The sequence below is a fragment of the Spea bombifrons genome, chromosome 5, assembly GCF_027358695.1.
Source record: "Spea bombifrons isolate aSpeBom1 chromosome 5, aSpeBom1.2.pri, whole genome shotgun sequence".
NCBI lineage: Eukaryota > Metazoa > Chordata > Amphibia > Anura > Pelobatidae > Spea > Spea bombifrons.
This window is the reverse complement of record NC_071091.1, coordinates 92,643,870-92,669,806: the sequence shown is the minus strand read 5'-3', so window position 1 is coordinate 92,669,806 and position 25,937 is coordinate 92,643,870. Positions and strand designations below refer to the sequence as shown.

Sequence of the window (25,937 nt, the reverse complement as noted above, 5' to 3'; positions counted from 1 at the left end):
CGTACAATGAATAACACCAATCAAAACTAACCTTTATAATGCTCCACTATCCACAACTGCTCTTCAAGTGCCTTCAAAAACTTCAATTATAAAATCAATCATCCAAACATGAATAGGTCTATACAACACCTGCAATTTTTACACTGTAAACACAACAACTTATTCCCTATAAAACCATAACTAGATATCTAGATAAGATATGAATAGAATTATGCTACAAGCTGTGATAGTTTCTCCTTTTTTGAGGACTTCTAGAAAAGAATTTTTTTTTTTTACTATACGACATCATTACAATTATCAGACAGAATCACGGTATTGTCTTTGGAACACGTCGGTTTGCCTCACATCCTTCTATCGCTCTAGAGTACAATACGTTTATATTTTAGCTACTTTTTAAATGCCGTCGGCTTGATTCTAGCGTGGAATCTTCACACATTTGCTTGAAATGATTGAGGTGGTAGGGTTTATAATTGCCAGAAATTGAACCTTAAAGTAAAGACACTTGTGCTTAAAGACTAATAAAACGTAACCGGCTCAGACAAGCCTCCAGTAAGCAACAACCTTAATTCCTTCCTCGGCGTCTGTTGTACAGCGGAGCAGTGCCTGTTGGTTATTTCTTTTATTAGGTTTTACCAAACCAAGTGTTTTAAGTGCAATTTCCTGCATTTGCAAACACTCCTTACCCAGCATAAATATTTTAAGAGGTACACTCCAGCCCTCGTATGCACTTTAATGAGTATGATGCCGGAGTGCTACCTTGTAATTAACAGGGGGGGGGGGGACAGTACATTTGGCATTCCTACTAAGGGGAAAACTTTCCTGCCAGCGATGAGCTGCTGCAAGCAGTCAAAACCGGGGCAAATCGCGGAGAGGGGAGGAGGTCGTGCATTGCAGCTTTTTGTAGGATAAAGTGGAATTTATTTTTCTACTTACTAAGTAATGTATGGCGACACTGTTTTGGGCAGAGACGGTTCCTTTAAAACCTCAAATCCTGGCATTAAATAATGCTCAGATCAGTACAGTGAAAACTTTGTAGACAGCAGATTTTTATATTACACCTTGCATTATTTGTGGATTTTTATTTAAAAAAAATAAATTAGTTCTGTCTATAGATTGAGTAGTTCAGTTAAATAGAACTTGATGGCGGCAGCAAATAAAGCTTTAGGGCTGTGAGGTTAACAAGTTTGGGGTTAAGGTGTAGTTTTGTCTAGGAGAGCGGCAGGGTAAGCCTCTGGGCTGGTTTTCACCATTAACCTGCAGGGGAAACACTTTCCATAACACCGCACTTCCTGATATGTTCTACATCTTCTCCATTAGAAGGAGAATTTATAGGGACATGCGTTAAATGGAATACTACAGCCATAGCGTTCTCCACAGCTTCACCGCGCTACGACGTCATGTTCAAATCGTGGCGCAGAGCATCTTGTAAACTAACTGTGGACTGATTGACAATTTATGGAGAACCACGGAGCCTCTGCACAATCAGGCACCAATTAATGTTTAATTTAGTAAACAAACCAAATGATGTGATTTTATGATTTGCAAACAGTACAGTGATAACGTAAGAACCGGCCAAAAGAAAAAAAAAATATTGTTGAATATTTAATGGACACTAATATTCTCTGTGTAGAGCCTCACGTAGCACAAACCAGCATTGAAAGTGTGTATATTCCACCTCATTGATTGACAGTGTAGAGATTGCATTCATTTTCATGACACCATTTCAGGAGGTGGCATTAAAGATTTGGATTTGTTGAAAAATGTGAAATCTGTGACAAGAATCTTAACACCTTGTTCCTTTACATGAACGTGCTTCACGTACCACACACTAAAAAGAAAAAAAAAAAACCTTATTTTAAAGCGCATGACACCCAGGGACCAGTCTTGGCCAAAGGCAGACCATACATGAGCTGAAGAAGACGACCACCATTTGATTACCCAATGTAATAAAATGACCTAACACTCCCTATTGCGTATGGTGTCAATTTATTGTATGCTAATTTTTTAACCTGTTATTTCTGTATTGGATGTGTGCTCTGCTAATGTGCTACATGCCCCCAAAGTTTATAACACCCTACACCTATATAATAACAAGCCTAGCACTCCACAGAACTAGCTCTCCGAGCTACATGGTAACGCTACCACAAAGATCACTATATCACAGAAGATCTCCGTCACATTTCTTATTTTACAAAAGATCATATTTGACAAACAGATCCATAGTGCGTTGGCTGTTTGCTCTTGTAAGCTCTTACCGGCATTCGGAGCGTTATGAAAGAGAAATAAGAGCAGAAGCTATAATTGTGAGCTAGGAGTTCGGTGAAGACAAGTCGGTAGTCATTGCCAAGTCAAACAGGGGTGGAGACAGGATCAGGAGACTTACAGATAAGTAAATGTTTTGAATGTCCGTGTTTCCAAACGTATGGACGTCGAAAGGAATTTTTCTTTCGGTCACATGCTTAATGGGCTTTAAAAGAAAAAATGTCAGGAAATGTGATTTTATTTTTTTATTTTTTCAGTTGCGTAAAGTTGAAAGAAAAAGGGTTTCCTATTGCCATTTTACGTCTCTTTTTGCCAAGTTCACAGAGGTGGAAGTTGCGAGTCTCCAAAGAAACAGAAAATTAAACAAAACTGGTTTTGGTGGGTTATACAGGAACCTCGGAGGACAGAAGCATCAGCAAATTTCACCCACAGACATGTCTCTTACGTGAGCTCGTTTCTCAGATAGGGGAAGTGTGATGAAGCGGGTGACGCATGGAATTAGTTCCCCGTTCTTTAACCCCTTCGCGACCTTTGCCGGTTCAGGACCGTCATGACAAGAAGGTCACTAAATGACCTTTGACGGTCCTGAACCGTCAAAAAGTTAAATAAGCTTAGAAAGTGATCAAGGATCACTTTCTTCGCTTAAACGGCCTTGCTGCAATGCCTCGATGTCGAGGCATTCAGCAAGGCCGAGATCGGCATCGGGGGCCATGTCTGGCCCCTCCCCGGGGCGTCAACAGCCGCCATACATTGTATGGCGGCGGACGCCCGTTTTAAAAGCGTTTAGGAGGCGATCAACGATCGCCTCCTAAACTTAAATGGTGTCGCTGGAATGCCTCGATCAGGAGGCATCCAGCGACACCAAACACTCACCTTTAGGTGGGCTGTGACCGCTCCGGAGAGCGGTCACAGCCGCAGCTGCCGGTGATCTTCGCCATCAAGTAAGATGGCCGCCGCTCTGTAAAAAAAAACAAACGAAAAAGTTTGCTAGATGGTCTCCAGACCCTCTAGAGAACTGGCTCCACTTGCTGGTTGAATACAGGTACTGCATTCAACCATGCAAGTCAATGGAGCCCAGCTTTCTAATCACTATGTGATTAGTAAAATATTCAAAAAAAAAATAAATAAAAAAAAAAAATGGAAAAAAAAAAAAATGTGCTAACATTTAAAAATAATTATGCAGTGATGTCACTAGATGAACCATCCAGTACCAGCAAAATGTGTAAAAAAAATATAAAAAAAGTATTAAAAAAATAAAAAAAATAAAAAAATAATTATTTTGAGCAAGTGCTAAAATTTCTCAAAAATCTCAAAGAGTTAAAATAAAAGCACTTCAAATACCCAAGGGGTGTCTAATATATAAAAAAATGGCTGATGGGGTAAATTGGAGTGGCCTAGCTCACAGATAGGGCATAGGTACAGACTGACCAAAATGGAGAAAAAAAGCGCACTTCCCAAATGTGGCATTTTAAATCTGAAACAACCCGACAAACCCATGCATGTCGGGTATCACTGCACTCAGGAGATGTTCCTGAATACATATTGGGGGGTTGTTTGACAGTGACATATACCAGAACCTGTATATCTATAACTAAAGTACAATTTGTGTGAAAAAAATTACTATTACAAAGTTTGACAAAGTGTAGTTCTATAATTGGTGCATGGAAAGGGTTAAAATAACAGCATTCGGAATACCCTGGGGTGTCTAGTTTTCCAAAATATATGGTTTGAATGGGTTAAATTGAGTTAACCGGCTTCAAAGATATTCCAAAGAGGAGATGGAGGCAGAATGACCAAATGACCACCTGAATTACGCATGCCCCAAAAGTAGCCTTTTACCAGCCAAACAATCTGACAAACCCATGCATGTGGGGTATCGCTGTACTCAGGAGATGTTCCTGAACACACATTGGGGTGTTGTTTGATAGTGACATATACCAGAACCTGTATATCTATAACTAAAGTACAATTTGTGTGGGAAAAAAAATAAAAAAAATTACTATTACAAAGTTTGACAAAGTGTAGTTGTATAATTGGTGCATGGAAAGGGTTAAAATAACAGCATTTGGAATACCCTGGGGTGTCTAGTTTTCAAAAATATATGGTTTGAATGGGTTAAATTGAGTTAACCGGCTTCAAAGATGTTCCAAAGAGGAGATGGGGGCAGAATGACCAGATTTGTTAAAAAAGATTTGGAAATCATAAAACGCTGCTTGTACTTATTGCCCTATAACATACAAAAAACAGCAAAAAAACATAAAAACATTGGGTATCTCTAAACTCAGGACAAGTAGTAGAATCTATTTAGCTAGTTTTTTTACTTGCTTTTTTAGGTGAGTAAAAGATTTTTCAAATAAAAGTCATAAAATGTCTTTTTTTTCAAGCACCACAAAAGTGTCAAAACAGCCTCGGTCCCACAGGGTAGAAAACGAAAAATGAGCCCGGTCCTTAAGGGGTTAACATTTGCACATTTATTTATTTTTTAAGTTGGTTAATCAGCATGAGCTCCTACATCAACTCTAACCTGGAACGGTATTTGAACATCTCCGCATCATCTACAACATATAACCAGACACGTCAGATTTAAAATGCAATAAAAAAAAAAAGGAACAGCAATATGGGCCAATCACAAAACAGATACACGCGCCAAGCACCTCGTCCCATGGCTACTGTTTGTTGAGTAAACTATCTAGCATTTTATATAAGTTTTTGTATACGCGGCATTCACAACTATATTATAAATCTCTACTTTTCGAAAGACTCCCATGACACACACAGCGTCTATGTCCTCCAGATGACCGACCATGAAAATCCTGGACAAGCGCACAGCACTTCCTGAAGAAGGCAGGGGGATAGGGTGGAAGGGGGCATTCCCCTCATTTCCAGATGGATGGCAAGCTTTGCAGCCAAAGAGATCTACTAATGCGGTACAACGGAGGATGCTCACAATATTACAAAAGCAACAGTATTCTAAATAGAGCTGAAACAACGAATCGATAAAATCGATAATAATCGATAACGGAAATCATCGATAACGATTTCCGTTATCGATTAATCGAGTGATCAATTCGTTGTTGGAGCACTCGGCTCCTTTTACTTACCTCCGCGAGCGTTCCCCGCTTCTGCTACACGCTCTGCAGTCTCCGCCTTCTAGCTACGTGACGGATGTGACGCGTTCCGGAGGTAAGTATTCTTCATGTCTATGTGCACGGATCGCACAGAGCCACTCGCACAGAGCGAATCGCTCTGTGCGAATGGAGCCACTCGCACAGAGCGGTTCGCTCTGTGCGAGTGGCTCCACTCGCACAGAGCGGTTCGCTCTGTGCGAGTGGCTCCACTCGCACAGAGCGGTTCGCTCTGTGCGAGTGGCTCCATTCGCACAGAGCGGTTCGCTCTGTGCGAGTGGCTCCATTCGCACAGAGCGGTTCGCTCTGTGCGAGTGGCTCCATTCGCACAGAGCGGTTCGCTCTGTGCGAGTGGCTCCATTCGCACAGAGCGGTTCGTGAGTGTGGGTGCAGGGCAGAGTGGGGGTGGGGGTGCAGGGCAGAGTGGGGGTGGGGGTGCAGGGCAGAGTGGGGGTGGGGGTGCAGGGCAGAGTGGGGGTGGGGGTGCAGGGCAGAGTGGGGGTGGGGGTGCAGGGCAGGAGACTGGGTGCAGGGCAGAGTGGGGGTGGGGATGCAGGGTGTGAGTGTGGGTGCAGAGCAGAGTGGGAGACTGGGTGCAGGGCAGAGTGGGGGTGGGGATGCAGGGCAGGGTGTGAGTGTGGGTGCAGGGCAGAGTGTGAGTGTGGGGGCAGGGCAGAATGTGGGGGCAGGGCTGGGTGCAGGGCAGAGTTAGAGACTGGGTGCAGGGGCACAGTGCAAAGTGCTGGGTGCAAAGTGCCAGTGCTGGGTGCAAAGTGCCAGGGCTGGGTGCAAAGTGCTGGGTGCAAAGTGCCAGGGCTGGGTGCAAAGTGCAAAGTGCTGGTGCAAAGTGCTGAATGCTGGGTGCAAAGTGCTGGATGCAAAGTGCCAGGGCTGGGGCAAAGTGCTGGGTGCAAAGTGCCAGGGCTGGGTGCAAAGTGCTGGGTGCAAAGTGCTGGGTGCAAAGTGCAAAGTGCTGGGGCAAAGTTTCTTGAACAGTAATAGTCCACCTCTTTTCAGAATGTTTGGGGTTATTTTGTTTCATAAATATTGTGTTTGGGTTCTTGTACTTTGAAAATATTGTTTTTTATTACATCATAACAAAATAAGAATGTTAATGTAAATTTTAAGTTGTTTTTTAACATCCAGTTCATTAAATTCTTTTAAATAAACGAAAAATTTGCATATTGTTTTTTTTATCCGATTAATCGATTAATCGAAAAAATAATCGGCCGATTAATCGATTATTAAAATAATCGTTAGTTGCAGCCCTAATTCTAAATTATTCCATTGGTCTGATGATAGTTTTGTATTTACAACTTTGCCCCCAAACTGGTCTATTTACAACGGAGGTCACACAACGTGAGAATCAGATATTTCCCACACCAGTTCGCCGTCGCAGGGCCGTTGTTTAGAGTGCTGTATCACTCGATACGCTCAGTCTCTACCGATAACATTGCTGCAGTTGCTCGGTTTTATTTAGCTAGGTGGCCGGCACTCTTTGGCACACAGAAGAGTCTTCTCCTGTTTTATTATTCATATCGCACAATCCTATGTATTAGCGAGATCCGAGATACACTTTATATGTTTGCACAAACGAGCCGAGGGAATCACCCAGGCTGACGTAACATTGCAGATCTTTCTTTCCTACAGGATCGCCCTAGCACAAGATTTCATGTCTCTCACACACCACTATATACTGCTGTTCACGCTCTCAATGATGTCAATGACTATTGTAGCTGGAAATGGTTTTTATTTGTGTGAAACCGCCTTTGTTCGGGTCCCCTTATGAAAGTATTGCTATCGTGATTTGTATGATCAGCAGTCACTTTTCAGAGATTTTTGGTGCATTATAACTTTTGCATAAAAATTATTTTCTATCAGTACAGTATCAGTAAAAATCAGATCTGGCATCGTTTGCGATACTCGTTTATTGGCCGTATTTCTCTTTTCTTTTAGAACTCTAGGGGCGGCTGGAAAGACCATTTTCCCTCTGCAGAGAAATCATGTAACCGTTATATATTTCATTTATTTATTCATGTTTCAGCTGCACCCCATTGTCACTTTGTTCCGGAGGCTAACGATAATGGCAGATGTACGTAACTACCATTCCCACAAAGGTCAGAGGCTGCTGTTGTGTACAAGTGACCTGTTTATTAGGATTGACAGCAATCATACCCTCACAGGTCTGCGTACCCCCTGCACTGACCAACCGTATGGTGCTTCTACCCAACTCTAAAAGTAAAGGGAATTTGGTGTAAGATTCCTACTCTGGTCCGTCATTCACATTTTGCTCTAATTCACATTGATTACAGTCCATGTGCATAAAACTTCAACTAAAATGATACTGGAACTTAGTACGTTTACAATATCACAAGAAGCGAGTGGCAGGAGGCAGCTGGACAGGCTTGGCAACACAAAAATTCTACAGCCAAAGGTCATGCGTAATAGCAGGTAACCTTTGGAAGAAGCCGTATAACATGGATCCAGGGTGTGCAAGATTAATGGGAACTTAACGGCAGACAAGAAGCATTCGCCCCATCTGGTCTGCCTACTATTTCCAGACACCCTTTTGTACCGCTTTAAGAGGGAAATTATATTATATGTATGAATAACTAGAAGTACTCTGCAGAGCTGACTGGAGGTTGATGGTCACAGGTTAGTGACTATGTCTAGTTGGGATTGTCATAATGAACAGGTTCCCTCCCAGTACCAGGTCGCGCCAGAAGCCTCCCTGTATGAAGCGCCAGGATGTGATGTCACTTCCTGTTGTGTCGCATCAGGAGAGCCATTAACTGAACGATGAAGTTGTGAGATGGGGCTATTAGAGATAATAATAGATGGGACATCATACTGCAGCCATTCGTTCGCACAGTGCTGAGTATACTTGGACTTGTTTCAGCGGAAGTAAAGACACCCTATATTTCTTACAACAACAAACACAAGGAACAGATTCTTCAGACTAGCGTACAAATTGTGCCTCTGCATAGCTGGGCCACTTGCCCTGTCAGCCTAAAGCTACTAGTCCTCCCCTCTAAACTCTTGAAGAGGGTCATGATTTTAGGATCGAGGAACATTAACGACGACCATAACAAAAGATCAAACCGGTCCCATATTGACACACAAAGTGTCTCCCTATCACAGAGCCAGCCCGTTACTCCTGACGCGCATGAAACGGAACATATAAACCAGTAACGACACCCTAGTGAGGAAAGTATGTACCGGTTCCCCGAAAGAGCATCAGCGCCTACGGCTCAATCAGAGCCAAGTTACAGGGGACGTCGCCCAAGCCACCACGCGTACACACACACACACACACACACACACACTATGTATCCGTTACAGACATGGTTACTAATAAACAGAAAAAATATATCCCGAGGTTTAAAGTGAGCATCCAACACGTTCACCTCGAGAGATTGGGATCCGTGCCATGTGTACACTAGCCAGAATAACACGGTAACACACGGCAACGGGAAGAGCGGCCCTTAGCAATGTTTTTACATGGAAAACAATGCAAGATAACTGGAGAGGCAAATCAAAAGGTAAAATCAGGTAAAAAGATAAAAAGCACAAGAATCCCTTTAAATTTTCACAACATAGTTAGCATCGTCTATTTAACCTCTTAAACCCTTTGAATGCCAGTAAGACTGAGCCTCTACTACGGGTTTGCTGGCCGGTCTCTCTTTGGGATCGGTGGCTTATGTCACAGGGCAAAGTTAAGGCATTTTACAAAACATTAACAAGACTAACCAAGCCACATAAAATATTTAACAATATTAAACTGAAGCTACTAACCCAGCCATATACCGTTTTACGAGTTTTAGCCGTAATCTAAGGATTTAAAGAAGAATAGAATTTTAGCTGCTCTACTGGAAACCCTTTTGCACTTTTAATGTCCTAACGACGACTGAATCCATACAAAAAAAAAACAAAAAAAAATATATTGTAGAAGGCTAAAAAATATGTACAAAATGATTTACGCACAGGATACAGATTTTAGATATTCTATAAGGGAATATAAAAAATCATTTTATGGATACAAAATACCAGAACTCTCTCAATAAAAAAAGCATAAAAACAAACTAAAAGAAGCGGACTACAATGAAAGATTCATTAGGAAGTCAGGAAGGGGTTAATAGTGTACTTCACAGAGGACATACTCCCAACACATGCACATATTCCATGGTTCTAAGGCTTATACACCATTCAAAAGTTTGGGGTCACAAGGACATTTCTAGCTGTAATATAATTACAAAAGGGTTTTCAAATCGTTTTAACCTTAAACCTGGATTAGTTAACACTACGTGTCATTGGAACGCAGGAGTGATGGAGTGATAAAGGGCCTCTGTACACCTATACAGGGATTCCATTAAAAATCAGCCGTTTCCAGGTACAATAGTCATTTACAACATCTGAGCGGTTTTTCTCACCCGTTCCATGTTATTTAATGTAAAAAAATGTGTTTTCTTTAAAAAAACAACAAGGACATTTTGAACAGTAGTGTAGATAGGGGATCACATACAAATTAACATTATGTGTAATTAAAAAGATTTGCTGCAAATTTAGTTACGAGTACCATACCATACCACGGGGTGTTTTATACATGATTTTCATAAACTCCAATATAACTCATCCATCTGCACAAGGTCTTCCACTATTATCGCCAACGTTTACTGCAACAGGATCATCACGTTCCAAAACAAGCGGGGGGTGGGGGGATCTAAAGCCCCAGACCTAAAGAGGTACGGGGAACGGGCGCATCTGGCAGGGGAACTGGCAGGGTGCATCATCTCAGAGCAGCGGCAGCGTAACCCGCTTACCTGTCACATGCAGCGGCAAACCTTCATGATTGTTTCTGGTAGCCGGCCGGGGTGAGGCTGCGGCCATGTCAGGGTACAGGTCAGGCCTGCAAGAGGACAAACAAAAGCATCATGTGAGTACACGGATTCCAACGGCAATGGGCAGCACGCGCTTCTATTTCTAGTTGGTGCGTGCACGTTCTGCTATGGGTGACTAAATCACACATGTCAAAGTACAGGGGAAATGTCAAAGTACAAGTTAACTGCGCTTCAGCTAATCAGGGGAAACGGGAACACCGGGTACAGAGGGCCGAGCTACAAGGTGCAGAGCGCGTTACTCAACTGGCACAGCATGCAAGCTCAGCACACAGATGTCGTTAACCACTTCCTTCAAGAAGAAGAAAAAAAAAAAAAGATGTGCCATCTGCGATCCGACCCAAAATAAAATGAAACACAGATGTACACAGAGATACACGCTGTATAGGCCAGCTGCTGAATGGCTGTAGATCAGTGTAGGAGTTCTCTTAGTATTTTTGGTAATACGCGCGGGAAGCCACTGGTAGCTACGGTTCCGGGCGTTTAACGGAGGCGAGCAACTTTTTCGTATTTGGTTCCCCATGAATGAATCCATGACTGGCTCCAGACAAAGGCTAAAGAGGTTGTCCATTTAAAGGGATACTCCAGCCACCATATGATTGCCGGTTTGTCGCAGCGCATTCTACACGGTCCCCCTATACGCGTCTGCCCCTTTCCCCAGCTACCAAACAGCGATAGATCTAGCACTACTGAGGAGGGTATAACAAAATCCCACTCCCCACCCCATACACATGCGCAGAAAACGTTCCCATTGATTTACGTGACACGGAACATCAGAACGGGGAGGGATTTCTGCAGCTTCTCTTTAAGGTCAGAGATTTATTTTTCTGGCAGTTTAAATGTATGCATCTATTAAAGTAGTTACATACGCATTCATTGTCCAAGGGGCTGTCTAAATGAACCCTGGCAAGCGCATGGGGGTTTTGTATACAAAGTGTCTACTGTACTGCAGATTCAACCTTGGAATGTACGATAGCGACTGCATTATCCAACGAAAGAGCTCAAGGCTTATCTGTTACATCCCGTGTCGGATCTTCCACATTTACAGATACAGCTATACATACATTTGAAACATTTTCTAACAATGCCCCAACTATGATTCCTGCTTCAACTCAATTCCACGTCCATTTCATTTTTTTAAAGCCCTGATAAATTAGGGTACCTGCCAGATGGACTCCCATCGAGTAGAGCCAACGTCTGGCAGGGACTGATGAGAAGTGGCCAGCAGCAGTTGCACATCTTGCAGCAAAGTAACCAAACTTCATGTAATATTTCTAAATTTCAGTAAAGCCCCCCATTTCATATAGGATTACACCTCAATTTTAGAGTTTACAGAATAAATCAAAAAGGACTGCGGAAACCGTGCAGCCCAATAACAATAATAAGAAATCTTCAAAGAGAGTAGAAAGATCATGACAAACAGGTGAAAAGTAGAAAAGGAGCCAGATGAAAGAAATCCCTTCAGTGAAAGTAGAAAGAAAATAGCCGATTTCATTGAGCGTTAAATCCAGGCTGTATACATAGAGTACGGTAGTTTTATGGTGAAGAAAAGGTGTTTTCTATTCCATTTTGTTCCAATAAATGTGCTTTATCTACAGATTTGTAGGTTGCGATTGTAGGCAGTCAAGTCATACTTATACTCATTCATTTATATAAAGCTCTCATATTCCACAGAGCTGTAAAATGAGTACACAAGAAGATTTGGATGACTTTACCTGCTCAACCCCCACACACAGCTGACCGCACCATCATTAGTCGGAAGGTCCCTCTGGTTGATTAAAACTGAGCCATTCTATCGCTTACCACAAGGTAGTGCGATAAGGAGTTTGTGTGTGTCCAGCCGCCTGGGCTAACATAACAGAGTGAGACCACATAACACATGAGAAATACCTTATGCAGCTTTATTACACGTCAAATAATCGCGATACAGGGGAAGAAAAGGGAAAGGGCTCTCAGTCTCTAAACAAAAGAAACACCTTTGAATAAGATTCGGTAGCATTTTCCCATTAAAAAGACTAAACATTATACACAGAGCCAGCGGCGCCAACTTTAATCTGTGTTACATTTACCCAAACTGTTTTAAGTGACACAAAAAAAGGCATCATCAGGCATGGGTTAAAAAAGGAAAAATCAGTGCAGGCTGAGCAGGCGTGAAGAATGAAAACCATGCGTGTGATGCATCCGCGCGTGCACAGCTCATTCCTGAGCCTCAGAGCAGTAAAGGAATAGTTTGCTAATAAAAAGATGCACTCACATAGCCTGTGCGGTTATTAGCATGTCGGAGATCACCTCCTCCTCCTGCCCCCAGTGCACTGCCAGTGACTCTGAGCAGTGCCAGTCATGTGACTCCGATGTCACCAACTACAAGGGGAAAGCTGGGACAAACTTCCTTCATCTTGGCAGCGGCTTCAATTACTCACAGAGTCACAAGCTTTACTAAGCCCCCCCCCCCCGAAAATCATAAATCACACACACAGCTCTTTTTCTGTGTAAATGTGCTGATGGAAAAATATTCTAAAATGCCACATTTTCTGGAATACTAGATGTAAAAGAAAAAATAATGTGCGTTTCAACACAAATAGCAAAGCATTATTGGAAAGACGAGGACCGCTGCATTATACGGATGCGCACACTGACTGATATTTGGTTGCTGGATTATTATTTATTGATACTTCCAAAGCAGAGTAGGTGCAGTAAAGAAATCTGTGGATTGGAGAAATTGAAAAGGGGGGTATTTAATTTAAAGGAGCAGCAACACTCTTCTTATCTCACTTCGCCTCATTTGAACACTTCTTTGCTGTGGAAACAAACGCATCCTGAGGGCACACGTGTCGTAAATGACAAATGGCCACTTTAGCAGATTGTGTCAGGTGTTGAGGGTTATAGGGTCATCTGGAACAGTTATTATAAAGCATGGATTCAGTATTATAGGCTTAAAGGGAAGCTCCAGCTATCATTCAATTAATAGGGGTTTGCACGCTGTCTCAACGTGCCAAGAGACATGTTCAGCCAAAGCATCTCCTGGACAGTGGCGTGTTTGGATGCATACTGACCACCTGCCAGCTCCTGTGTTTGCTCGCATGATCATTCCCACACATGTGCAGGAAAGTGCTCTGACTTCAATGGGTGCATTTTCCTGTCAGTGACTGGCTATGTCAAGGTGCCAAAACTGGAGTGAAATGTGTTTTCACCATGTTAAAAGAAAAAAAAAAAAAACACATTTTAATATGCATTCTTCAATGGTCTGGCTGTATGGGGCATTAGATTGCCCCTTCATTCATACTCATTGTGTAGATTGTAGTACAGAAGTGAGCACACCGTGATTTCCCGCAGGTTCATAAAAGGCTAGAGCCGATACCTATAATACCAAATGAAGGCACGCGGCTCTAAAGCATGCTGCTTTGCATTACCACATTGTTGTTGGGTCAACAAGGTCTTTTTGCCTGTGGCCAAAGTCAATTGGCCCTGTCACCTAAAACCACTTGACAGATTATGGCACCAGAGCAAAGCGATTTAAAGAAGACAATGTCACTTTCTCTCTTTAAAATGTATGCACTGTATCTATCTTGCTTTTACAGCGGATAAACCCTCTTCTGTCCTGTCTGCGTTCACGGAGAAGCGGCGGTCTTTTTCTGTATAAGAACCATAAAGACGTCCTTCTAGCTTCTACGAAGCATTAGCACATACTAGCCAACATTTACAGGGCTAGTAGCAGGGTGCAACAACGAGCCCAACACCACCAGACTGTTTCACAGAAGCCTTTCAGACCAACTCTGATGCCAATAGCCAGCTGTAAAAAATTGTTTATTTTTTCAAAGAAGCCACGTTTCAGCTCTTTTTTCTTTTGTTCCCCTAGCAGGAAATATGGACTCAATGGCTGGTCTCTTGTGATGTAACAGAACGTAATAATTAAAAGTCATTGTAATACCTTCATAGTTACTCATGGGTCTTGAAAGAACTCCAGTACACTTCTTCTATGGGTTTATATACTTTGGTGGTTTGCCAAGGACACTGAAGTGGTGTCAGGTTTAAATACACTATCCTAAGCTACAAATAAACCAAATCAACAAATAGACCCAAACATTACTATGCTGCAGAGGAACATAATCAAATTTCTGTGAGAAAGCCTAAGCTACGTTTCCAGCTTTCACAGAAGCTCAAAGAGACTGAGAAACGTTGTGACTTCTCACAGAACTTGACACCTCATCAAAGCCGTATGATACATAATACTTGGAAGCCAGGGCATTGTCTACAGCGATCTGGACCATACTTTAGATAGCAATCTTGTAGCCAGTGAGAAGAAAGAACAGGTATGGCAAGCACTTTAAAGGGCAAGTCCTTTAGACTGTTTTCTCTTTGTGTATAAAATCCTGTGCTGTATATAGTAACGTAGGTCGGCATTGACAAAAATGGGTCCTGAAGGCTGCCATTGTTAGTCATGATATTTTGGGTGACTTTCGCTGCTCACAACAGTGAGCCGATTCTTTACGGCAATGCTAATGAACTCTGTTTTTCCATTTGTCTTCTATTAATCCAAGTGTCCAGCTGGGTGATAAAACCTGAGCCATTGTATTGTTTACCTCCAGGCTTTATAAATTTAGATTGGAATAAGATAACAGAGCTACAAAACACATACAAATAAAGCACTTGTTCAAAGCAAGCACAGCTTTATACGTTAGGCTGTGCTCGTTGCCACAATGCCACATGCTTTAACCCACCACGAGCTGCAAGGTATACAATGTATCTATACCTGGGCTGCTGCAGACCTGTCCGCGAGGGCCATGATTTTTGCAAACGCCATCTTGAGTACATGCGTTTTCATTACAATTTCATTAAACTAATTGGTTTTAGTTAAGAGCACACAGAATCCCTGGTCTGTTCGCATCTCTCGAGGACTGCAGTTGCTGCTCTCTCAGTTAACAAAACACAAATATGCAATGCCATACACATTTCACGCATAGTAGGCTATTAAATGGTTAATGGTTAGTGCACAGGTACAGATCTAGCCTTTTCATTTAAGATAGCGGACATAATCTAAGGCTGTGTGGGTTAGATACGTGCGTTACGCAAAGTCTAGTCGTCTTGTGACTTAAGCCCCACGCCTCGGAGCTGCAGCGTAATAGTGCTTAATCTTACACGCTGCATAAAAGCACAAGCTTGTTTGTCTTGCAGTTTTGCCGTCTCAGCATTTATCGCTGCTCCAGACGTAACACACGCACACGCTCAGTCTAGTTGTGGGAAGAGCTAGAACATATGGCAACATCTCAAGGGGAATGACCGCTCAAAATAAATAAATAAAGATGAACCAAAGGGATCAGTAGGATAGATATGAAGCAGGATTACAATTCACATATTTCTCAGCCAGTTTGCATTCTTAAAGTGCTGGGAGTGGACAGAACAGCAGAAAGGGTGCAACTGCCCAGCTGCCACGATAGACCCAACAATGCCATAAATACCACGGTCGAGGAGCCTGCGTATGTGCTCCCATTTAATCCATTGTGCCGCTTCTCAGTGGGGGTGTATCTGCACTGCCGCAGACATGCTGGGCTACACCGAACAGAATGACGGGATTTGCTTTCAGCGGAGATGCTCAGTATTTTATTCATGCTACTGTGCAATCGATGTTTCCGCCACAGAACACTTTTCATTGCAGGTTCTGATCAGACACGTGAATCAGACAGCTCTCCAAAGAAAATGGCTGCAAGACCCAGGTGTATAATATGAAACAAGAACGCTCATCCTAAGGGCTTTGGCTACAGCGAAGCGTGCTGACTCAGCTAATTTAAATCCCTTGGAAAAAAGCAAGTCACCCCATCCTCAGGATACAATTCTACCCAACTTTTTAAATGGCCATTCAACCCTGATTTTCTTTAGCTAATTGTGTATAAAACTGCACCCCAGTGCCCATGTACCCCAAAGAGTGAAAGTGTGTGTGTATGTGATTGCGGCTGCTTCCGGGCTCTATCAAATTAGCCGGTGTATCAAAAATATACCGTATTTGCTCGATTATAAGACAAGGTTTTTTTCAGAGCAAATGCTCTGAAAAATACCCCTCGTCTTCTAATTGGGGTCGTCTTCTAATCAGACCTCAAATAGAGGTCTGATTAGGAGACTAAGATCCAGATCCCCCGCACCGCTGCAGGGGACCTGGATCCTCCTGTCTCACCCCCCCCCCTTCATACACACACTTACCGGTGCTTCCTGCTGTATTGCCGGGGCAGCGGGTTGACGTCTACGTGATCCGCGTAGACAACGTCCGCTGCAGCCGGAAGGAGGTGTGGCTAGCAGCGGGGGTTGTCTGCGTCCGTCGCGTAGACCTTCCCCGACTGTCAGAGATCAGAGTTCCCCGCACCGGTGCGGGGAACTCTGATCTGACAGCCGGGGAAAGTATACGTGACGGACGCATACAAACCCCCGCTGCCAACTCCACCTCCTTTCGGCTGCTGCGGAAGGCGACGTCAATCCGCTGCCCCGGCTGGAAGCACCGGTGAGAAAGGGGGAAGGGGGGGGAGAATGTGTGTGTGTGTGTTAGTTAAATGAGGGTATAGGGTGTGTGTGTGTGTGTGTGTGTTAAATGGGGGCATAGGGCATTTCTGGAGTGGCGTTAAGGGGGCATTTAATAGAGCATTCTGCCTCCTGAAATGCCTTATACCTCCCTATATGCCACTCTGCCCCATAATATGCCTTTTAACCCCCTAAATGCCAGAATGGGATATAGGGGTATAAGGCATTTCTGGAGGCAGAGTGGCACATAGGGGGTCAAAAGGCATACCATGGGGCACAGTGGCATATAGAGGGTTAAAAGGCATATCATGGGCCACAGTGCCACATTGGAGTGGCAAGCCTGGGGGCAGATGTGCGTAACTGGGGGACAGGTTGGAAAATACAAGAAATAAAAACAAAAAATATATATTTTTCTCAATCATAGCTTTTATTAAAAAAAAATAGTTTACATGAATTAACATTTACTGGTAAAACTTTTTTCCTTTGGGGTCGTCTTATATTCAGGCTTTTTCTTTTTTCCTTAAAGTTAATATTCAGATTTTGGGGGGTCGTCTTATAATCGAGCAAATACAGTATATTTTTGGTTTCCTTTTGATACCACTTAATGTGGGGGGAGGGTATCAGCACAATGCATAATTTCCTGCATGACCACAGGGATCAAGACAGTTTTTTTTTCCCAGTGGGCCAGCCAGCTGATCTAACTATAGATAGACATAGTAGGCTGTCTGCTCCACGCATTGATCACTGCTAATGTTTTATTCAGTTTTACACACACTTTTTCTCAAGAAAAAGAGCTCTGCGCTTTACTGAAGAGCCTACAAAATTCAGACGGCCGCTATCGGTAGATTTGCACGCACAGTTGGCAAAACCAGGTAGAGTCCAGGAGGCAACTTGGACTGATTCCAATGCAACCTTCCTGAAGAATCATGGGAAGTGAAGGTAAAAGTGAAGGAAATCCTCAGGTTATACCTTTGGCAGAGGCAGGGTGATTCCAGAGCTGGAGAAGAAACATAGTAACACAAGCCATAAATGGTTTTCAGTGCTGTAGGCAATAATGAACCAGAGTTTGATGACAGATTAGAAGCTCACTTTATCTCAGATGTTAGGCTGTCCATTAAAACGGTGGGTAATGGTATGTGAATAAACAAACCGCTAATAAAGTTAAATATTTCCCTTCGGTATGGATAAAATGACAAATTTCCAGGGCACATAAAAACACGTGCAAGATAACTAAAAGGGTCAAAGTCAATGTCGCTGAACAGAAAACTCAGCGCATTTCAAGAAGTGTTTATGAAAAGAGCAGCCAGTTACTTTACATAGAAGAGGTGTAATTATACTCTGCCGGACGGGATAAAAAGGCCAATGACGCTATTTCTACAGCGAGAACGGAGCGCTGGCCCAGGTGGTGGCATGTTTAAAAACAACAAGCGTGAGCTACACAGCGATATCAGCGGATGTACACACAGACTGGTTGGCAAAGTCTACAAAGACAATTTGGGGCTTGGACTAATATCGCTAGACCTTTGAGGTGTCCTTAATCACACATAATGTGGAGTTCCAACTCTGAGCAACTATTTAGGAGCAGCAAGATCAATACACAATGTATTTTGTGTTACAATTCGAGTGGAAGGGAGGACGTCAACATTTTGTAAAAAATAAAAATATAAAATTGTATGAGCGTTCACTGTGCACACGCTGCACATTCTGCCGTCCTCCTACTGGAAAGCAAAGCCCATGTTAGCATTGCAAGGAACAGCTGACCGACACGAAAGACATGTCTGAGTAACTGAGCCACTACAAAAAATGTTTCCATGACAAGCACTCCAGAGTAGGACAATATGTTTCTAGCTTGTTTCCTATCATAATCCAGATATAACGCTGGATCCTATTTTCATCTCTAGAGCTGCAGTAAGTGGTGGACAGCGTACAACTTCAAAGCTAAAGTTGTGTGGGGGAAGGGGGGGCAGATGCCAACTCATGGGCTACTCAGGCAAGACAGAAGCCATACAAAACCCGTGGGGGCCAAATCTACTACATTTTATAGTTATATAAACTAAACAAAGCTATTTCATGGTATTTACAGATTTAAAACTATATTACTGTATTTGCTCGATTATAAGACGACCCCTCGAAATGTGAATATTAATTTAGGAAAAAATTAACGCCTTAGACTACCCTATAGGAAAAAAGTTTTAAAAGTAAATATTAATTCACATGTAAACTATTTTTTTTTCATATTTAATAAAAACTATGATTGAGAAAAATGCATTTCTTGTTTTTATATCCTTTTATTTGCCACCGTGCATCAGACTCCCTGCAGCATCCGGTGGATATCTGCGCGATGCGCGTAGACAATGCAGCTGGCTTTTATGACCGAAGGTCATGCGATGCCGGCGCTCCGTCATAAAAGCCCCGGTAGAAGTGCCGGGTAGCAGCGAAGGTTGTCTGCGCACATGACGCAGGCGTTCACCGGCTGCCCGAGAGGAGGATCCAGGTCCCCTGCAGCGCTGCGGGGATCTGGATCTTAGTTTTATAGTCAGACCTCTATTTGTCTTATCTTATATACACACACACTATTTCAAGGATCTACAACATTACTGCTCACATTAAGTGCTCCTTCCTGGGAATTAAATCAGATTAGCTGCCTGTGTAAGGGTAGATTACCAGAAAACATCCGAGCTCAGAAGAGGAACTTCCCATTATGTTACTTTTGCCACATATTTCTTTTTCAGTGTTACTACTGTCCCCTACTTCAAAGCTGTACATATCTCAGAAACAATTACACTGATGGACAAGCAAAAACCTTAAGCAGGAAGTATGAATCGCAAAATAACAATTTACAGCCATTTTTGTGCAGCACAGTGGTGTATTCTGGTCTAGACAATAGAGGCCTAGGTCTGTGAGGATGGCAGGTCTGTGAGGACGGCAGGTCTGCGAGGACGGCAGGTCTGCGAGGACGGCAGGTCTGCGAGGACGGCAGGTCTGCGAGGACGGCAGCCCCTCTACTGGGAGCAATACATCCCACTGCCTGGTGAAGTTCACTGGTGGCCTGCTGCTCAATGGCCCTATTGGGATGATCTTTCCCCTTGTATATGGCCCATTTTTACAACAGAGGTTTGTGCCTCTAGAAGGCCTGTTCCCCCCCGCACGTCCTTCTAAGATGGAGCATCATGATGATTTGACGTCATGTTGAGCAAGACAGAAACCCTTCTCGAGGCAGATGCTCCCCAGGGCTAAATACACCAATTCAAGTGTCACAGTATTCACTGGTTCTGTATTGTTACAATTATCACAGGCAATCCACATTATCTTCAGCTTTATCTACTGTGTATTCATTTAATTTTACTGGAAGAGCAAGTAATGTTTTCCCTCATAAAACCCGACGAATGTTCACCTGGTGATACAAACACGCATTTTATGTATGTCATTAATTCAATAATAGTGTTTACTTTTCTTGATAAGAATAATTTATAAAAACATACCAGTGATAAACACGAAAGACTGAATGGAGGCCAAACCAAGCTGGATACAAAGGCTTAATATACAATGTTCTGGTGAGGTCAAGGACCCATCAACCAGAAACATGTATATTTTAGCAAAGGGTATGTGACTGGCCCAACCTCAGGCTTAGCTCAGTGAGTTGTATGAGAGAAAAGTTGGACTTCACCACAACAAATGGAGCCTTACAAAAACATCCAGACTAAAATCCTGACCAACAAGAGGCGTTTGAGCGAGCTCATCTCCGCCTTGTACAAATCCTCTCGTATTGAGCTGAGCCAGTCATTGTTTTCTAGCCGGACCCATCTGTCATCCTTGCTCTGCTGTTTAAGTCGTAGTCACTTTTAGAATGTGGGACATTAGGTCCTGTGTTTTCCTTGTTATAACAAAATATAATGGGCTTGTTCCGGATAACCTTTCCAGTGTATCCGCTTAGCCTACTAACTACAGAACCACACACAAATCTCAAAATATATACACTTTTAAAAAGTAAACTTTGCAAATGTTGGTCATCACTTGGGCATCTGCGTATCTGAATTTCATACCCATTGTTTGCCCATACCCTTTGTTATATCTTTACTAACACATAGGGATCACTGGTACTGGGTACTATATATACCTATATACTGTATGTCAGCAGGGTAAACGCAGAGCTATTTTAAAAATACTTAAGTGAAGAATTTATAGAGAACACAGGGGCACCTTTAAGATGGAAGAGGTTTCTTGTCAACCAGTTTTTGGTGCTTTGTACAATCAAGATGTTAAATGTACTCCCAGGGAAAATGTCTTTGGCTGATTCAGTTAATATTTTCCCAAAAGGTCGGAAGCCATTCTAGGATACTCCAAACATTAAAAAAATCCGTACCAACCCTTCCCCTGTGCTGTGTGTTACATGAAATGTTGTATGAGAGTACTTCAGCCTTGTCAGCAACCAGGAGAAGATGAACGTCACAGGCCTGAACGAGTGGCATTTTTAAAGACCAAGTCTTTTTCCCTTTGACACGCAGTGGCGTATGCAGTAATGCTGTTTTGTGGATCCAAGGGTTGCCACTGTAGGCATTTTCCGGTTACATTCCAAAATCAGACAGAACAAAGGCAATGCTTATACTAACGAAGACCGTCTCCCATAGACTTGCTTAGTCAGAGGGTCCCCCTGGGTGATTAAGACTGAGAAATTCCATGGTTTACCACAAGGCAGTAAGAACGTAGCGTGTCTTGTAGATTGGGTCAAGGTAACAGAGAAAGAACATCTACAAAACGCTGTATTTTGTGGAAATGTATTCCTGAAGCAGAAACACTATACACACACACACACACATTATATATACACATATATACATACACAGGGCCAGCCCTACCATGGGGCAGAGTGGGGCAATTGCCCCAAGCGCCTTTTTTTTTTTTTTTTCTTTTTGCGGAGGAGAGAGAGGGGCCCCTCTCTCTCCTCTGCGAGCCCTCTAGCTTGGTGCTGGCTTGTAATGCTGAGCGCCGGAATACGTCATTTCAGGCGCTCAGCAGTAAAGCAGCGCGCACCGTGGCAGAGCAGGGAGACTTGCCGCAGGACTGCTGAAAGGTAAGTGAGGTACAAAGGTGGGGTAGGTAATATATATGATATACATCTATATCATACTGCTAAAGTAAAAAAACAGGAGGATGCAACCACAAGCAGTGCATGTATGATGAAAGCCCTGGCTATTTACTAAACCAAGAAGTCTGTTCTTGCTTTTAGCCAAACATAAAAAAAGATATTAAAAAAAAAACCCCAAGAGATGTTTAATACCTCATTTATATTACAATGACTGAATATAGCAAATAATGGTACATGATCTTGTGGGCTAATTATTATTTATCAGTAATAGGCTATGCGGTATTAGCTGCATGAAGGTGTCATTTCGTAACTCTCACGACGTGTGTAACCAAAGCAGACACAGCCAATTCCGTGCCAGAATAAACACTGCAGTGAACGCTCCAATCCAGCAGGCTATGCGAGGCGGCATCCGCTGTAAACTTGTAAGGACAGTCTTTATAAGCAACAGATAAACAGACAGATGGTTCATAATCCGTTAAAGCGTTTAGAAATCATATTTTGACGCAGTTCCCATACAAACTGTTTGGACGGGAAGCACCTTCATGTTAATGCAGTTTATGACCTGAGTGATCAAATATTGTCAAACTCTAATGCCAGGGACCCGATAAACCGTTCAGTTCTCATGGCTGCCGTCAGCCCAATGCTGGGTCTGTATTCAGGCTGGTGTTTAGCTGGAGGGGGTGGAAAGGGGCAAATGTATTGGGGTAATGCAGCAGAACTCCCACCCCCCATGCAAAATCCACAACATGAACATTTAAAGGGACCATCCAGCTATGCATTAAAGTGCCATTAGAGTGTCCCTTTAAGGGGTTAGCCAGACTCATTGTTTTCAAGCAGTGCAGGCTACACTCGCTTTACTATTTCCGTGGTCCTTGTTTGCCCATCCAATGGCCGCCTCCTGACACTCCTCAATCAAAAGCTTTGGCCATGCATGCAAGCAATAGGCTTTTAGCCTCCGCTACATTTGTTCTTGCGGACGGATAGTGGACCCAGCAATGCCCAGTCTGTGCCATCTTTAAAGCTATGAGCCAGGCTGGCATACAAAAAGGGGAGGAGCTTAGCCTGCATCACCTGTAACATAGGAAGCGATTCGAAGGACACGGAGACCATGTGACTTTAATAGTTTTAGTTTAAACTATTATAATAATCACAAAAATCAAAGTTGTCATGGCTAGGCCTTTAAGAACATCCTCTGGGAAAGTGAGCAGAACTGAAGAAAAAATAAAAACCTTGATGCCTCATCAAGTCGGGGAGGAGGAAACTCATACAAAGCCTCTAAACACCATCAGATGTATGGAAGCTTCCTCGTGTACTTCTTATGGAACCATATAAAAACGCTAAAACACGAGGAAGCTTCCAGGTCTATTTTTACCGCACTCCGATCAATAAACTTCACTTCACACAGTTATTTTCATCATTTTCTTCAGACAAAAGTAGACCGCCGTACGTAATGCGGACTGGGAACGCATTGGGAATGAAAGGGACGTGAAAGAATGAAAGCTGGGTAAAACGCGTTGTGGTATAGCGTCCATTCCTGGCATTTCACCTCCGTCCTCTCGATTCAAGTCCATGTTTCTGATCCAATCGCTGATACAGAGCAGAAATATGCCGGAGAAAGCGAGGTGAAATCTCTCCATTAGACGTCTGTCAGCCTTAGATCTTAAATAATGGAGCGGGGTAGGCCATGTCAGTCACTGCAGGGTGTACAAGAACCTGAAACAGGTACATTTAAAATGGGAAATCCTGCAAAAATACTTTTGCAATAAAGCACTTTCCGCACACAAATTCCCTGGTGGTTCCGGGTGGAATCCCTATCGCTCTGCAGCACGTTATCACCGGGGGAGAAGCGACGCACTGCAGTGTCCATCTTTCACCAGAACATCGCTTTGCAGATTATTCATACACCAAAGGTCTGTCGTCATGGCAATCGTGTATAAACACAATAAGTCATATCCAAGAAGCGAGCACGATGGAAACGGATCTCCTCCAGAGATCAGTTTTATAATCAGGCGATGCAGATCTGGCACTCGAGGGCCACACTATGAAGGAGAATTATTCTAAAGAGAGGTACATGAATAGCAGAGCTGCGGATTAACCATTCATCTGCCAAAATACACGAATACCCATTTGCATTAAAAGCCAAAACATTACTTCCCCCTATGATACGCCCAGCAAATAACCCTTACATTTGCCATCTTATTCTTTGCTCTTAAAGTTTAACCCAGCGAGAACCTCATGAAACATTTCAGAAGCTTAGAATTTGCATCTATGGCAACAACCTATCGATGTCTGCTTTTGTGTCACATGACAAGTGTTACCAGCAAAAAGCAAGAATGAGGCAACATTTGACTTGATTAAATGATTTCTGGAAACTGTACCAGGAGCGATGCTACTAACGCTGCACTTTTAAAATACAGAGTAAGCGGCGCGTGTGATATACAGGCAGTGCCGCTATACAATAAGAACAATTAATAGCAAAGAACACAACGTTCCAGGAACACAAAGAGACGACTGTACAGGAAGGTCTAAACGGACATGCATAGGAAGTAAAGCGGGGATGCGAAATGTCTCAGTTCCGCATGTCACAGAGATCAGGGAATCTTAAGTCATTCCCAAAATCTAACAAAAAATTATCACTATAAAAAAAAAAAAAACTTTGTAATTTGAAAATAGTATTACATTATACGCATATTATAATAATAACATATTGACTCAGACTCCTGCCACTATATATTTAATAACAAATGGAGCTGAACACTCAATGCCAAATCACTGGCGGTAGAACGCGGCCAGAGAGGAGACTGCTAACCACAGACAGTTCAGTGAAAGAGACAGAGGGGCTAACAGTCACGTTATACACAATCAGGGGTCATCTGATGACAGACAGTGGGGGAGTTAACTGAGCGAGGAGGGGAGGTTGGGAAATAGTGAGGAAAACAGGGGTAAGAAAAGTCTCAGGGTGAGGAGGGTAATAGACAAAGCAGATTTAACAAGAGAGAAGAAGCAGATTGAGGAAGATATATTGGGGAAGACTGGCAGGAGACAGGGGCATCATGGTATGATGGAGGGGTGTCCGCTAGGGAGAGAGGGGCATCGTGGTATGTTGGGTGCCCTCTGCTAGGGGGAGAGAGGGGCACCATGCCGGAGGGCTGTCTGCCAGGGGAGGAGAGGGGCACTATGCCGGAGGGCTGTCTGCCAGGGGAGGAGAGGGGCACCATGCCGGAGGGCTGTCTGCTAGGGGGGGAGGGCACCATGCCGGAGGGCTGTCTGCTAGGGGGGGGGGGGAGAGGGGCACCATGCCGGAGATCTGTCTGCTAGGGGGGGGGCACCATGCCGGAGGGCTGTCTGCTAGGGGGAGAGGGGCACCATGGTGGGGGGAGTCTGCAGGCAGGAGCGCGTCAGACCTTGGGAGAAAGAGATCTGAAGGAAGAGGCCGGTGGGGAGAGAAATCGCTCAGCAAACACAGGGGCTGAACAGGGAAGGACCTCCCAAAAAAGCAATACCCGATGCAGGGAGGATGCAGCTCAGGAGGAAGGGACAAAGTAGCCGGCAGGGCAGAGAGAGACGGCAGCTGCTGCTGCTATAGGTAAAGCCGCATAACACATAAGGCTCTTCGCAATATATATAGCACAGAGACCCTACCGGGGCAGATGTCCCGTCCTCATCCCACCTCACCTTACTGGGCCGCCTGTTGTTCCTCCGCCTCCCGAGCTCCTAGCGGCCTCTCGCTCGCAGCACCTCCACCACCACTGCAGCCATCACACAGCGCGACCACAAGCCCCGCCCCCGACACGTCACCCAAAGACCGCCCATGTGACGTCACCTTCTGCGGCTGAGCAGACCCACGACTCCAGAGGAGTGTCCAGAGGAGTGTGCGGGGCGGGGTTTAATCTCACACTTGGTGCTGCCTTCACTGGCGGCCGGGTGTGATGGTGTTGCCTGGATGTGATGGTGTTGTCTGGGTGTAGCAACGCCCTGCATGTTGGAATTTCTGTTAATGGCGCTACGTTTCATATGTCACTTCACGGGGGCCTAATAGTGTTTATAAGCATAAAAAGTAGGTAA

General features: G+C 43.6%; 1 protein-coding gene across 3 annotated transcripts in view; it reads right to left on the bottom strand.

The window, feature by feature from the left end:
• The window catches only part of WWP1 (WW domain containing E3 ubiquitin protein ligase 1), a 47,189-nt gene extending 21,512 nt beyond the window's left edge, over positions 1–25,677 (bottom strand). Inside the window, exons 1-2 of one of the 3 annotated variants that reach the window (XM_053467209.1) lie at positions 25,543–25,677; positions 10,208–10,293 (exon numbers count right to left, since the gene is read on the bottom strand). In XM_053467209.1, coding sequence (XP_053323184.1) covers positions 10,208–10,274 — 67 coding nt within the window. In that variant the 5' untranslated portion in view covers positions 10,275–10,293; positions 25,543–25,677. Of the gene's footprint in view, positions 1–10,207; positions 10,294–12,536; positions 12,582–25,542 lie in introns of those variants that run through there. The other 2 variants (XM_053467208.1, XM_053467207.1) reach the window with 2 other exon arrangements.
• Positions 25,678–25,937: the final 260 nt, after the last annotated feature.